At 32.0% G+C, this 15812-nt stretch overlaps 1 protein-coding gene across 1 annotated transcript; it reads left to right on the plus strand.

The window, feature by feature from the left end:
• Window positions 1-1657: 1657 nt before the first annotated feature.
• HEXO1 (beta-hexosaminidase 1) lies at window positions 1658-8541 on the plus strand. Its single transcript, XM_078321716.1, has 15 exons — window positions 1658-2057; window positions 2208-2291; window positions 2655-2690; window positions 2791-2902; window positions 3266-3336; window positions 3413-3543; window positions 3658-3674; window positions 3878-3926; window positions 4346-4446; window positions 4564-4623; window positions 5053-5086; window positions 5213-5311; window positions 5411-5470; window positions 6875-7125; window positions 8202-8541. The coding sequence occupies exons 1-15, from the start codon at window positions 1701-1703 to the stop codon at window positions 8375-8377; spliced, it is 1638 nt and encodes a 545-aa protein (XP_078177842.1). The 5' UTR covers window positions 1658-1700; the 3' UTR covers window positions 8378-8541.
• Window positions 8542-15812: the final 7271 nt, after the last annotated feature.

Below are 15812 nucleotides of genomic sequence, written 5' to 3' on the forward strand. Positions count from 1 at the left end.
CTTATAACCTTAAGGTCATGTTTGGTTGTAGAGTAAAGTTAAACCGGATTAAATTTCTTATTCCAAGCTAAACCGGAGTAAGTTAATCATGTTTGGTGGAGTAAGCTAAATCACCTCTCTAGGTGGTGTAAGTTAATCCGGTTTAGCTCAAATCTTACTCCATCTTAAACCGCCTATGTTACCCCTCGTTTAACTCCTTAAGCGTGGAGTAAGGGGTTTACTCCACCTCTTGCTCCACAACCAAACATGGCCTTATAGTTTTAGTAATTGCGCCAATTATATTTACTCCTTGTAATTGGTTAAGATAAAATTTGAGTATCATTTTCTTACCAGTCTTGATGATTAGGGTATTGTAACACGAAAGTGAGCATTAGTGTATCAGAATTAGAAACTCTCAAATTTGCATACAAATATTATCCACATTTTGTTTTTACGTATGCATACAAGTGTTGTAAATAACGGTATGCGCTCGTCGGACGGATAAGGTACCGCTAAGCGATTAATCGGAAATAATCGGCCATAATGAGAAATAATCGGTCAATTAGTCGGAATTTTTTTTAATAGTTTAGTTGCCGCCAATGACTAATTGGCCGATTAATCGATCTAAACGACAGTTTTTTACAACACTGACGCATACATAATTATGTCAAAACTTCTGTTTAATTTAGCAACAAGAGCTCTAAAGAATACATCGATGTGAACTTATTAATTATTTAAATTAATGGTTCCCATTGTATTAAATCGAAATATTATAATTTTTTATACTTATGTGAAAAAAATTTAATATAGATTATATATTTTAAAATATTTTATAAAGGATAAAAAATTGAATGCGTGATAGAGTTATGAATTGGCAAATGGATCATCTGTAACTTTAAAGAATTAAAAAAATGATTGCTTTGATTCACTTGCAATAAATAATCCAACTATTTAGTTAATACATTTTTTTTTTTACGATTGTTTCTATTATTTTTAGAATAAAATAATTTAAGATGTAAAGGGTTAAAACTTGTTATTGATATTACAAAACAATTGTATGCATGTGATTTTTCAATATATTATTGAAATTAGTTATTTTTTGTTGAAATGATCCAGGCATGCTTATGAGTAATGATATAATACATCTCAGGTTTAAAATTAATTTTGAATTTTTTTATGCATTTTAGAATTTAGAATTTTCATTGATGCTAATTCTGATACTATAATGATCTCTACAGTAACAAAATCTGTAGCAATCGGATCAATGCTCAGATCTTTGGAAGAGGCGGTCCACGATACACCGTGAGCAACGACGTGTCAATGAGTGGAATGTGGGGGATTCCCAGGAGGGAGCGCTCCGATGGGGATAGGAGTGCGTATCCTCTGAGATATCTCAACATTTGCGTGACCGACGTGTCCGGTGCCTATTCGGGGGTGATGTAGGGTCAGTATTATGTGTGCTTTGAGATTCGTGCAGAACGTATTTAAACGGTTGGAATTTTCCATAGAGTCACGCAAATTTTGAGATATCTCAGAGGATACGAATGCTGGGGATAGGAACCAAGTTCGGTCCTGTGCCCGTAACCGTTGGATCTGGCATCATGATGTAGATGCAGGCAGGTGATAATTGTTTGTTTATATAACTGGCCGTTATAATTTAGAAGCCACTGCTGTCTGCTCCTGTCTCCCTCTTCCTCTCTTCTCCTTCGACCTTCCCAAATATGCCCCCGCACAAATTGCCAATTTCCATCCATGCCCTCCTCTTCCTCTTCCTGCTCTGCCTCCTCGCGTCCACCTCGCATGGTCGCCGAATCTCAGTTACGCGCTCTAACAGTAACACCTCAAGTGCTGTGTACCTCTGGCCGCTGCCCAAGCATTTCACCCACGGTGAGCAGACCCTTTCAGTTTCCCCTGATCTCACTCTCAACTTACAGGGAGTAGCCCATAATTCCAGTATAGTACAAGAGGCATTTGAGAGATATCGAGATCTAATCTTCAAGTCCTGGGCCCATGCGGGGTCCACTTCAGACTATGACGTCAGCACGTTGAATGTGCTCGTTTCTTCCGATAATGAGACGGTATGTGCAATGGCCAATGTGCTAGTTCGATTTTGGAGAATTTTGCATTGGCAATTGTCTAGGCTATTGGATTTGAAAATTGAAATCAAATCAGTATGTCTTGTTTTCTGATACTTCAACTTGCTTCTTACTTGAATTTACTTTTATTAGCTACAATTGGGAGTGGATGAGAGCTATACACTTTATTTGGGTAGAAAGCAGAGTGGATCTATTGTTGATGGAGCTACAATTGAGGTATTATTCTCTGTTGCTTCTGCTTATTTTTCTATTTATTGCCTCTCTTAAAAGATCATTTAAAATTATAGTACCTGGAATTTGTCAATTAATTTTTTTCTGGGTTTCTTATCTCGGTCACAGTATGTTGCATTAATAATCTTATGTTATGTTCTTTGTAAAAACTTTTTTTGTTGTTTTTAACAAAATACAACTTCTCTTCACAAAAAAATAATAAGAAGAAAAAAATACTTTATTCTACTTTTTTTCCAATTTTAAACAATATTGCTCTTCTTCACGCAGTTTCTAAAGAATTATTCAATATAGTAAACTTTTGTAGCTTTTATTTTCGTACTTGAATTCTTATATTTCTGTAATTTTCAGGCAAATACTGTTTATGGAGCACTTCGGGGACTGGAGGTATGCATGTGACCCTCTATTTGTTAAACTTGTCGTTGTTCTTTCATTTATCCTATATGTTTTCATTTTTTGGTCTAATTTTATAATTTAATCGTACCAGACATTCAGTCAATTGTGTGTTTTTAATTATGACACTAAAGCTGTCGAAGTATATAATGCTCCATGGTACATACAAGATGAACCACGCTTTGCTTTTCGTGGATTAATGCTTGGTATGTGAGGTTTCAACTTTTCTTTTGAATAATTTTAATTATGCACTTACAAACATAGAAATACAATGTACATCCCTTACAAAAAAAAAATAATCTCATTTGCCCTATCCTGGTTTATGTAGAGTAGTAGATATACAATCTTCACCCGTTATGCTTTCTAATGCAACATAATTTTAATGTTACCCACGAAGTTTAACATCATATTTGTGCTTCTTGGTGTGCATGATGTTTCTCACTTTTCAAATTATACGTGATAATTCCAAATTTTGTAGCAGTGTACTTAAAAATGAACCACTCACTTTTATAAGAAACTCTTATCAGAACATGACATAGCAGTTTGCAATATATTGATTTCATTTTCAGATACCTCACGGCACTATCTTCCAATACATGTGATTAAGGAAGTGATCGAAGCCATGTCGTACACCAAACTGGTAAAAAACTGTTTATACCAAGTATTGATTTTCAGATTTTGGTCTTGAATCTGATATGGTGACGTGTGTCCAGTAGAATGTTCTTCACTGGCATATAATAGACGAACAGTCATTCCCTTTGGAAGTGCCATCATATCCCAAATTGTGGAAAGCCTCATACACTAAGCAGGAGAGATATGCAGTAGAGGATGCATACGACATTGTTGAGTAAGTGCATTTATTAAAAAAAAATTCTTTCTTTTGCCAAATCTTTTTGTCATGCATTAACGCTTTGTTTTCTCTAACTGGTGTTTTATTGCATTGAATTCTTATGGTGAAAAGCTTTGCCAAGAAACGAGGTACACTTGTCAACTATTGTCATATTTCTTGTTATTAATTTTTAAATTATGTTGTTGTACAAGCACTGACATATTTTATATATCACTTCCATTATATGATTAATGGAGAAGCTCACGAATCTCATATCCATAAGTTCTGTAACCATACTTTGTGCCCATTTATCAGGTGCATATATAATCATGTTGCCTTTTTGGTTGTATAGGTATACACGTTATGGCGGAGACTGATGTGCCTGGTCATGCAGAGTCATGGTATATAAATTATTTATCTACCAATTACACCTTATATTATACTTGTGTTGCAATGAGAAGCAATCTCTCTCTTGCAATTATCAGCTTAATGTCTTGATCTCTAGAAACCCAACAGTTGAAATGCAATAAAATTAAAAAGCTTATGACCAAATCAACTATTTGCTTGATTGTGTTAAATCCGGGCTTACTACAACATTACCAGAATTTCTCATTCAGAAATAAAAGAGAAAACTGTAAAATATCAAGTAATATACACCTGGTCCAATTATATCACTAGTGGCTGAGGATGTTAATTACAAAATGTGACCACTCTTTGTCAGAAATAGTAAAAGAAAGAATGAAAACTAAGATACTGGGAGTTAGAAAACCTTACAATTACTGAGATGATTGAAATAAAGCTTTCTGTATTATTTTCACAGGGGAGTTGGATACCCTGATCTATGGACTTCTGAGAATTGCACAATGCCGCTAGATGTTTCGAAAGACTTCACTTTTGAAGTTATCTCTTCCATTCTTTCTGGTCTCTCTCTATCTCTCTCTCTCTCTCTCTCTCACACACACACATGCACAAAACAAATTTCATGCACATTTTTCTTAGACTGTTTAACGTAATGTGAATATCCTTGTGAAATTTCAGATATGAGAAAAATATTCCCTTTTGAGATGTTTCACTTGGGTGGTGACGAAGTCAACACAGGTCAGATTATATCTTCTTTTCCTCTACTTATGTAATGCACTTGTGGTCATCGTAGGATTATCGTGTGTTATTGGGCTTGAATATTTGCTTTGTTATAGAAGACTGTATCTTGAGGTTTAAGCCTCAATTTGGTTAAACTTGAGCCTTGATAAAGCCTTTGATAAGCATTTTTAATCAAAAGGAAGTGCAAAAGGGAAATTTGAGCGACCTAAATGATATATAATGAAGAGGAAAACAATAGCAGTTTAGTGCAAAAGGGTAATTTGAGCAACCTGACAGTTGTAGAGTACACCTGAACCATAATTAAAGAACTTAAATCAGGCTTGTTTAATGTGTGCAATTTTCCCATATTAAGAAGTGCCATTTGTCTGTTTACATTCATATGTCCATCAATTTATAGTTTTTTTTTTTTTTGGGAACGCCTTTTAGATTGCTGGCAGAATACAGCACATGTGAAGGAGTGGTATGCTTTCTTTTTTCTAATCATAATTATTATGAAACTATTGTAAAATCAATTCACATATTTTGTTAGAATGAATATTTAATATCAGACATAAGCTAATGACTTTTTTTTCTTTTCTTGAAACAGGCTTACTGAACATGACCTGACTACAGAAGGTGCTTATCAGTACTTTGTGCTGAAGGCTCAACAAATTGCTATCGACCTTAACTGGACCCCTGTCAATTGGTAAAGTATTATACTGTTATCTTTACCAATGGCGGCCGAATTAAAAGTTGATTAAATACATTTGAGAGACTTAATGTTTATTCATCTCTGGCATTGCAGGGAAGAAACCTTTGACAACTTTGGAGAGAACCTCAATCCTCAAACAGTGGTACATAACTGGTATGTTTTCTATGGAAATGAGCAACTAATTGTAGTACATGACTCATTTATGTAAAATTGAGACTTCTACTGATGTTTTGGTGAACCATTGATTTACTTTTCTTACCTTTTTGCAACAAAGAAGAGATCCTTGAATGTTAAACGAACCGTTCAAAAGAAAATCATTTAAGACACACCGACCATAAAATTAAATATAAAATCTAGGGAAAGTATCATATAGAAGAGAATGAAGAGAAATAAAAAAAACTAACTAGTTCAGAAGATAGTTCCAAATGAGCACAAAATAGCTTATAGAATAAACAAAATATTTTACTGTTATACTAATTAATGGCATAAGTGCATTTTTCTATACCCACTACTCAGATTTAACCTGAGAAATGCTTTACGGAATCTTGCTGCTGTGCTGTCCAGGTCCTGTACTTGCACATTCAACTAGTTCTCAATCTGTATCAAAACTCCAGACCTATAAAAATATTTTGTTCTCAATCCTGTACTTGCACTTTTCCTTGGGATCTCATCTCTTACCCCTTTGGTATAGTCTTGTACATGCATGAGTTAGTTCTACCAAAACTCCAGACCTATAAAAATATGAGTGTCAAGTATCATATACCTTAGTGAAGAGTCCGGCTACTATGTTATCGGCAGCATTTAAGCCTAGGTGCCACCGGCTCCAAAATCTATCGGATAGGGTTCAAATGACAAATCTAAATCGTTCAAACCGATCTCCTTAACAAGTTATATGTTTACATGCGAAATTTATAAATTTTTGAATTCATTTAGTATCAAGTCAAGCGGTCAAAGAGAAAAAGGTGGTTTATGAGTTAATTTTAATGCACTCATTTTTCATTGTTTTTTATTGCTTGACTTGCTACTAAATACCATCAAAATGTATAAATTTTGCATGTAAATGCATCAATCGTGAAGTATAACAGTTTGGATTCGTAGTTCGAAACCTATTTGATAGATTTTTGGAGTTCTGTGACACTTAGGCTGAAATTCCACAGATGGCATAGTAGCTGGACTTCCTTACAGGGGTGGAAATAGAAAATTTAGTTAGGGGGGTTGAAACTTAAAATGCATAAATATTAATTTGTGGTTAGTGTTGAACCCAAGACCTCCCAAAAACAAAATAGAGTCTTAACCACTAGACTACAAATACACATCTAACATTTTATGAGGGGGGCTAAACTACATAAAAACTTAAAAGGAATAAAAAATCAATTAAATTTCAACATACGTGATTAAAATTTTCAAAATCATGAAGTGGCTTAGCACCCCCTTGGCATAGTGTAGATCCGCCCCTGCTCCCTTATCGAAATGCTTACTCTATGGAAGTATGCATATAGTTAAGCAAATAAATAACCCAACAAATAGTTATATGTTTGTCATGCCGGTAAATTACAGGTTGGGTCCCGGAGTCTGTCCAAAAGCAGTAGAGAAAGGATTTAAGTGCATTGTGAGTAACCAAGGCGTGTGGTACCTCGACCATCTCGACATACCATGGGAAAAGTTCTACACGAGTGAACCATTAGAAGGAATAAACAACACAGAACATCACAAACTGGTGCTCGGTGGGGAGGTTTGCATGTGGAGTGAAACAGCTGATACCTCTGATGTTCAACAAACTATTTGGCCTCGTGCTGCTGCCGCTGCTGGTATGGTCACACATTTTAATTCTATTATTTGAGTGAAACTACGGTACTTTGCATAGTGCGGATTGGTCCGTACCATGGGTCGATATTTTCGTTTTCAAAGTTCAAACAATCAATGTGAACAATTCAACATGATCTTTTTAGGAAAATACTTGTAGGTCAGTCAAATTTTATATTTTTTAGAATTTTTTTTAAAGGTAGAAAATCACTTTATTTAAAGATTCTTGACTATTCAAAAGTAGTGATTTTCTACCTATGTAAAAAAAAAACTAAAGAAAAAACTAAAAAATGTAATATTTAGTGTACATTTCATATGAAAATCATGCTGAACGGTTCTTAGATTTTAGATTGACTACTTGGACTTTGAAAACAAAAATATCGATATGTACTAGGCACCATATGCGCTACGCATAGTACCATATCCTCCTGTTATTAATGGCAAAAAAGTTTCTTGTATACTGTTAGAAAACCTCAAGAATGACACTAGACCCTTGAAAGACGAGAAAAAAAGAGTCAGTCAGTAACATAATAATTACAACTATATCCATCCTAGTTTTTAATAAATTCCCAGAGGTTTGAGACTGCCCCTCACTTCTCCCACATTCTACTAGAGAGAAGTAACGGAGGTAAAAGGACAATTTTATGAAGGGCGCATACAAGTGGTAAACCTTACCAAGGGCATTAGTGAAAATTTCTTTTGATCAAGAAGTTTCATTATATTTAATTTGTTTTTCAGCCGACCCCTTTGGAAGAGCATTAATGAATTTTGCTTTTGAATGACAAGTTTCACTATATCCAGTCTGTTTTTAGACCAACTCAAATCGTCTTTGGGCTATCCGTTACTAAGGCTCACATCATAATTATTTCACTAGGGCAATCCTTTGCAGTTTGTTATGAATTTACTACAGTGCTAGTTCCTTGCTTAATCAGTGTCCAATCCATCCATTGGTTCCAAATAAGCGCACACAGTCACACACAAGTACAATCAAATGAAAAGGCCATTGTACATTTACTGGGGACCCTTTTTCTTTGAAGAAGAAGAATCTGAGAACCTTATTTATTATTTACTGTTTTTGTAGAGAAATTATGGAGTCCATTGGAGGCCACTGCAGTATATGACCTGAACCAAACCGTATTGCCAAGGTTTCAGTATTTCAGATGTCTCCTCAACAATCGCGGCATTGCTGCAGCACCTGTCACCAACTTCTATGCAAGGAGGCCACCAATTGGGCCTGGTTCATGTTTCGAGCAGTAGTGCCAAGTGTTTGTCAAAATTTGGTTTTCATGAGGTCTGAGATGAGAGGTTTTTTCAGTTTGTTCCATTTCAAAGCAATTGCAATTCCCATTAGTAAGTTCCATGTAATTAATTGAAACAATAAATGGTCTGTTATTTATAATTTATATAGTGCTTTGCTCTAATTTATACTTGTCCTTTTTAAGTGATGCCTTGCTCTAATTAGTAATTACTGTTCTAGTTGTGAAGGTAGGCAACTGATTGGGTATCATTGCTTAGGTCTAGTGCCAGGTCAGCAGCAGTTTGCACCAGCTGAGGAATTGGAGGTGGTCCAATGCCAGGTTGGAGCACGTGGGATCCGTCCGATCCGCATCAAGATTTGTGTGGATGAAATGCACACAAATCTTGATGCAGATCGGATGGATCCCACGTGCATCGGACCACCCTTCACTCCAGTGTTGATACCATGCTGGTTGCTCCCCTGTTTGACTTGAGTTAGTTCATTATTTTTCAAAAGTTTTTATTTTTTGTCACTTGTACTAATAAGGTTTCAAAGAATAAGTTATTTTCTTTATAAAACATCAAGTTACTTTTTTATTACACTCAGTATACCCAAATTACAAATTTTACTTTGCCGAATAAATTTTCGAATCACAAACTTGTTACTATGCTAGTACGTAGTGCCAGTATAGTGCGAGGACAGGCTGATGAAGCCAATTTATTGTTCTGTGCAAACAACATTAGATGAAGCACCATCAAGTGGCATCAACTTCGGCAGATGCACGGAACAAATCTTGAGCTGTACAGGTGGCAAATTGCTGAATCTAACTAGATCAGGCTGTGGTGACTTCAGATTTGGGTCATATTTTTTAAATGCTGGTAAAGGCTTTCCAAGAAAGTGACAAGGGGAAAAGGAAAATTCAAACTGGAGGCATTTCGACAAAAACGTTAGATGAAAATTTGAGCGGAGCAAAGGGAAAGTTTTTTTTTAGAAATCATAAATAAAAAAAATAGATTTTAACCAAACCAACTTGATTTTTTTTTTTTTTTACAAAAACCATAAGAACAGAGATGTCATTTATGTCTCTCATTTTTTTTTTTGACCGAATTGTCATTTCAGTCCTAGCCTTTTTCACAGATTTCGAGAAAAAAATACGCTGAAAAATTATGAAAATATCTTGGACCGAATTGTCATTTCAGTCCCCGGAAAAAAAAAATTCAAACCGAAATGGCATTTCAGTTATTATGGTTTTTATAAAAAAAAAATTAATCATGTTGGTTTCATAATTTTTTTTTGGTTTCATAATTTTTTTTTTAATATGGTTTATAAAAAAAAATTCGAGCAAAGGAGCATTTTCAAATTAATTTGCTTGATTTACATATAGGCATATAGCCCATAGGCTAGGGTATCTCCTTGATTTGGTAACTGCGGTTGTTATGGGAATATGCTATATCGGTACAGTAGTTTTATTCTCACGGGGCAGTTGTACCAACTCCTACGGCTGATGTAGTAAGGTTGAATATGACGTGATATACAACAAAAGAAAGCACGCAGTCAATGGGTTTGGTCTAAAATCGGTACTTCATAAGACGTGCATCGTTTTGTAACCCAAGTCTTTCTTTCTTTATTTATTTATTTATTTATTTTGGTAGATTTGGTTGTTCTTGTGGTACCCAAGCTTTAGCATAAACTCCTAATTCTATAAGAATTTTAATCAGGTTTAAAATTCGTAATTTGAATATAATATTAATATCATTTGAATAGAATATAATTCGTTATTTAGATTAAAAAAAAAATTGAGAGTTTGAGGTAACTCAAAATTTGAGTTTGGATCTGACCGATCAAAATCCAGATCAATTTGATACGAGATGATATGCATATGATTCTTTTAATATTCATGCCAAAGTAGATTGGACAGTCCGGATCAAACTCAAAATTTTGAATTACCTTATTTGAGTTTGGGACTTGCAAAACAAATAAAAAGTTTCTTAAGTTTATGAATTTATAAAATAAAAAAAATCCAGTAAGATGCTAAAAAGACTAATTTTTTTTATTAGTTTATCTCTGTTTGTAAATAATGACAAACTTGTAGCATTTTTATTAGGATAATGTATCTAGAAAAAAGAATTAAGTTTTTATGAAATTAAAAACTATTTAAGGTGAAATGCAAAAGTTGTTCTAGACGGAAGTCTGTTGGCACACGATCTTTAAAATTAAAATTCAATCTAGTTTTCGCTGGAATTTAATTCTTAATTTTTACGGCAAAAAAAAAAGATAAATTACAAAAATTGTCCCTAAATAGGTTTTGTGGATTTGAAAATCACAAATTGCACGGCTTTGAAGTTATCGAGCCAGTAGTTTTAGATAGACATTGAAATCTTCAAAAGTTGAAAATTATGAGTAGTAAAAATATTGACAGTGTTGTTTTGATTTTATACAATATACAAGTAATAAATTCAAAATAAAAAAATATATGAGTCGTGCATTGTATAAAGTCAAAATAACATTGTCAATGTCTTTACGTAATTATAATATTACAGGTTAAAATGAGAGATCAAATTGTTAAAATCAATTATGTGTTACAAATATATACATTTCGGAGAAGACATGAGGGAAAAGAAGGAGAAAAAAAGCGAGCGTTGCGTAAAATTTAAATACAACTTTAACAATTTTGTAATTCCAATTTGAGATCTAGATAAGATGAACTCGTTGTCTTCACCCCCTCCCTCCTTTTTTTTTCAAAAAACGATTCAAATCTCATTTATAAGGTGCAATATCTCACTGAATCTGAATTCACTCTTCCATTTCGGAACAAATTTAAAAAACATGTTAATTTGTTTAAATATTTTGCAATAAAAAAAAACCTCTCGAGATTATGCTGAACTGATGAAACATGCACACAAATTTTGGTACGGAAACTAATGCAGAGGTATAAACAAGCACAAAGAATTGTATTTTGGGGCAGTATATCTAAACTGCTCAAAAAATTTAATTCCTACATTTTTTATAAGAAATAATAGGAAAACATGAACAAGTACAGTTATTATTTTTTAAATTCCTACAGTTGGGATATGGAAATAATAGAGAAACATGAACAAGTACAATGTTTATTTATTTTTTAAAATCTAATGAAGGCCGGTTCCTTCCAACTATCAAAATATTCAATTCTGACAAATTATTTTCCTCGCTTAAAATTTGACAATTACTTCCACGTTTGAAAAAATTATCCCTCTTAACCTTTGTACTTGAAAATCATAAGTATTTTTTTATATAAAAAGGTGGAGATCTCGTCTAACAATTTTTATTTAATTTTTATTTAATGTTTATAAAACACCCTCCATTCGAATTCCACACAGAGAGTGTTGTTCTTTACCACTACATAAAGGCTGATTCTTAAAAATCACCGGTATTGAAATTATAAATCACCATAATGCCTCTTATAATGTTAATTGTTTTAAAAATTCTCATAAACTTTAATAACTTATGTTTTTCATTATCAATTTAATAGGAGAATAATAAATTTGATTGGTTAAAATTTCTGTTGTGAAACACTAAATTGCATCCTAATAAAAGGCACCATATCTGCTATAAATAATAATATAAGAAACATTCAAGTGCTGCATTTCATGCATATATTACTAGAAACAAAAAAAAGCCTACAATATTAAGTAGAGTGATTATGGATGCAAACAATTTAAATACATATTGAATAGTGATAAAATTATATCTGTATCAACGGATATAAAATAATACAGATATAGATAATTATCTGTATCAAGGTTCTAAATAGCGATTATAGCGGCATAGCGGGGAGACCAAAAAAAAAGCTATTGCGAATAGCCTAGCTATAGCAGAAGCTATCACATATAGCGATTTTCCCTTTTCAAACTTTATATTCTATATTTCTACTAATTATCAACATAATCAATATTAGAGAATTGATGTAACAACTAAATGACAACTAATCTAAGTCTATACTTTTTATCAATTATGCAAATAAGAAGGAAAAAAATCTAAAAAGTAACATTATTTAATAGTTTATACTTCATGGTATTACATATTGTAATAGACAAAGAGCAATTAATTTTATAAGGTAAATGAAGTCAATATACATATTTAAATATTTTATAATTATAATAATAATCAAAATCAGCTTTCAATTGAAACGAACGAACGATAATAATTTTACAAATGAATACTATAAAAAGAGTAATCAAAATGAAGAATTAGTATTTGAATATTTCTCGATATAGAATGATAGAATAAATTACAAATAAAAATAGAAGCATATAGTTTGGTTTAGTTACTTATCGTAGAAGACCATGTAGCATTAGAAATAAGAATAGAAGTACAGAAGTCCATATAAATTGCAAACAAAAAAACCATGTAGCATAACGGTAGCTATAGCGGGTCTCATATAGCGGTAATAGCGGTTAGCTATTATAGCTATAGCGGTCGTAGCTGAGTTAGCGCAATTTTATCTCATAGCTTAGCATTTATGGTCCGGAAAAGCTATAGCTAGCTATTTAGAATCCTGATCTGTATCCATATTCGTTAATTATCTGTATCTAAATATCATAATTCGTAAAAATTTAAATACAGACATATAATATCCGATCTGTTTTCAGTTTTCACCTTGGAATTATCAATGATAAGGACATCATGAATTGCAATTCAGAATTTTTTGTGGGTGTAGATGCATTATCCCTTTTAATAATAACAGGGTTTGTTTTGTCCTCGCTGTCTTTGTCACTGTCTCGGTCTAACATTGCAACTTTGTTAAAAATCCAATCTAATCAATTTACTTGACTCTTCTAATACAAGCAGTCCGAAAAAAACAAACATAAGAAATTATTGAAAATTCCAACGCAATTTTCCTCGCTGGAGATGGAGAAAGGCTTGGAATTGGTATTTCATGGATTGCGAGTTTCTTTAGAAACCCAATTAATTGTGTGCTCTGTTATGAATAAAAGGAAAGGGGAGGAGATTATAAGTTTTTCTCCATGTATTTCTTTTATAAAAAAAATTGGAGGTAAAAATAACTAGCAGAGTGGGTTAACTATTTTTCTCTTGACAACATAAATTAGACCGAATTTTTTTTTTGTACCATACTAAAAAAAGAAAAAAACTACGTTTTCTGGATAATTTCAAAAATATCAGGGTTGCCAATTCAATCTACGATTCCATTCTTGGGGTCGCAGATTGAATTAAAAGCCTCCAAAAAATCCAAAAAATCCACTATAATATACTGATATAGGTTTTTAGGGGGCCTCCAATTTAATCCGTGGCCCCCTAAGAATGGAGCCGCATATTGTATTGTAGGTCTTGGTATTTTTTGAATTCCCCAATTTTAGAGGTATTTTGATTTTTTTAAATGGTATTAATAAAAATTTCCGTAAATTAGAAGGGTAAATTTTATTTCTAGATAAGTAGATAGAGATGCATGTTATTCATTGTGGTTGTGTTTTAATAATGGTACGTATTCAACTCGAAGAAATTATTAGTCAATAGAGATGCACAATTTTTAGATATCCTTTTGTAGAGATGTTGGAATAATGAATAACTAAAACAATAAAATAAAATAAAATAAAAATATAATTAAGTCTAGTTTTAAAATTTGTACTCGTTTAATTCTAAAAAAAAAAAAATTTGCTTGCAATTTAATGTTGATTATATGTACTTGAAAAAAAATGCTTTATTCTAGCTTGCAGATCCTAAAATAGTAACGAAAATATCATGTGTTTTTTCTATTTTATAAATTTGCAGATTTTAAACGATTTTTTTTTTATATTTGATCTTCAATACTGATCCAAGGAAACGAAAAAAAAAAATGTTTAAAAGCTACTTTTTTTTCTCGATATATAGATCCTGAAATTAGTTGTATGTTATTTTTGAAATGACTTATATTTTGCATCTTAGATTGAGATGATAAGAATATTTTTTAGATTTGAGATAATGATCTGAAATCCCAACTTTTTTCTTAAAGTAGGCGATGGAATCACAGTATTTATAAATAAATGACACCTATATTATTTATTGATGGCTCGTAGTTATTTTCTTCTTATTATACAGAGGAGGGTTCAAATACCTTCATTTTTGGTGCCTTCGTTGTATCTCTATTTTAAAAAAATTTAATAACTCAAAATTTAAAATTTAATAGTCAAAATAAAACCATTAGATTTGATCTATGCGCTTAAAGAAAATTATCACATTTCAATTTTCTTTTTATGTGAATCAATAAGTTAAAAATCAATATTTAGAAATTATCCACATTAGTACGTTTTTACAAACTCTTGATGACAACCAAAATAAAGTTGAAATGTCAAATTTTTTTTATACGTATATAGATAAAATAGCATAGATCACATCTAACGATTTTATTTTGACTTTTAAATTTTAAATTTTGAGTTATTAAAGTTTTTAAAAATAAAATATGATGGACACACTAAAAAATAAATGCATTTGAACCAACTCTATTTTAAAATATGTTTCTGTAAAATTTACGGAAATTAAACATTTACTTTTTGTCTTTTTCTTAAAAAATCATCATTATGTGTATTAGACTAGAATTCTGATTTTACCTCTAGTTTTGCTCTTGACACGTTGCTTCCAATATTCGAAAATGCAAATAAAAAAAAAAAAAGTTTGTTCAAAGCGGTAAAAGTATCGAATAAAAATTGTTATGAATATAAGAGTCGGGTTGTAATTTAGCAGAACGGTTAAAAGAACGATGATATATCCATATTGCATTGATATGATGTGCCATAGTACATTATAGTGCGCTATATCAGCACAATAATAGTGTTGTAGCGTGCTATTTAGAACTCTGATTTTAGTCTAAATACCATTACTTTCAAAACATATGAGACATGCTCCAAACAACAATTCTAAACTATTCAAATCAATCCATTTCACAAGTAATGTGTTTACATGAAAAAATTATAAATTTTCAAATTCATGTGCGTTTGAATGAAGGCTTAAATTAGTGAGAATAGTGAGCTAATTCAAATTTGAGATAGCGAGTAAAATAGCATACTAACTCACAAAAGATAAACAAATAATAGTCAATTTCTGCTAATTTAAACATATCAAGCGATTAAAAAATAGTAGTTTGGAATAATCGCTATTTTGGATTAGTACTATTCTTTACCTCAAGTGTTTAAAAAATAAAAAAAATGAACACTTTAAAATTAACTAATTTTTTTTTTACCGTTTAATTTCATATTAAATATAAATTCGAAAATTATAAATTACATTAAACGTTAAATTTAAAAATTAATTGTGTTATGTTTACTGGACTTAATAAAAATTAATCCTTTATATTACAGCCTTTTTCTTTTAGTTATAAAAGTCACTTGAAAAAGATTTCTGTTCCCTAAACTAAACACACGAGGAGTGAGTGAAGGTGCAGGGTTGGTTAGTACACCCAGTGCATTTACTAGTTCACTTCACTAT

This window comes from Carex rostrata, chromosome 20, assembly GCF_964058835.1.
Source record: "Carex rostrata chromosome 20, lpCarRost1.2, whole genome shotgun sequence".
Taxonomy (NCBI): domain Eukaryota; kingdom Viridiplantae; phylum Streptophyta; class Magnoliopsida; order Poales; family Cyperaceae; genus Carex; species Carex rostrata.

What these genes read in the sequence shown, in the direction of transcription:
- HEXO1 (XM_078321716.1), top strand. Translation starts at nt 1,701, where the DNA reads ATGCCCCCGCACAAATTGCCAATTTCCATCCATGCCCTCCTCTTCCTC. An exon ending in TATCTCTTCCATTCTTTCTG is followed by an intron (nt 4,447 to 4,563) that starts GTCTCTCTCTAT and finishes GTGAAATTTCAG; the next exon opens with ATATGAGAAAAATATTCCCT. An exon ending in ACAGCACATGTGAAGGAGTG is followed by an intron (nt 5,087 to 5,212) that starts GTATGCTTTCTT and finishes TTCTTGAAACAG; the next exon opens with GCTTACTGAACATGACCTGA.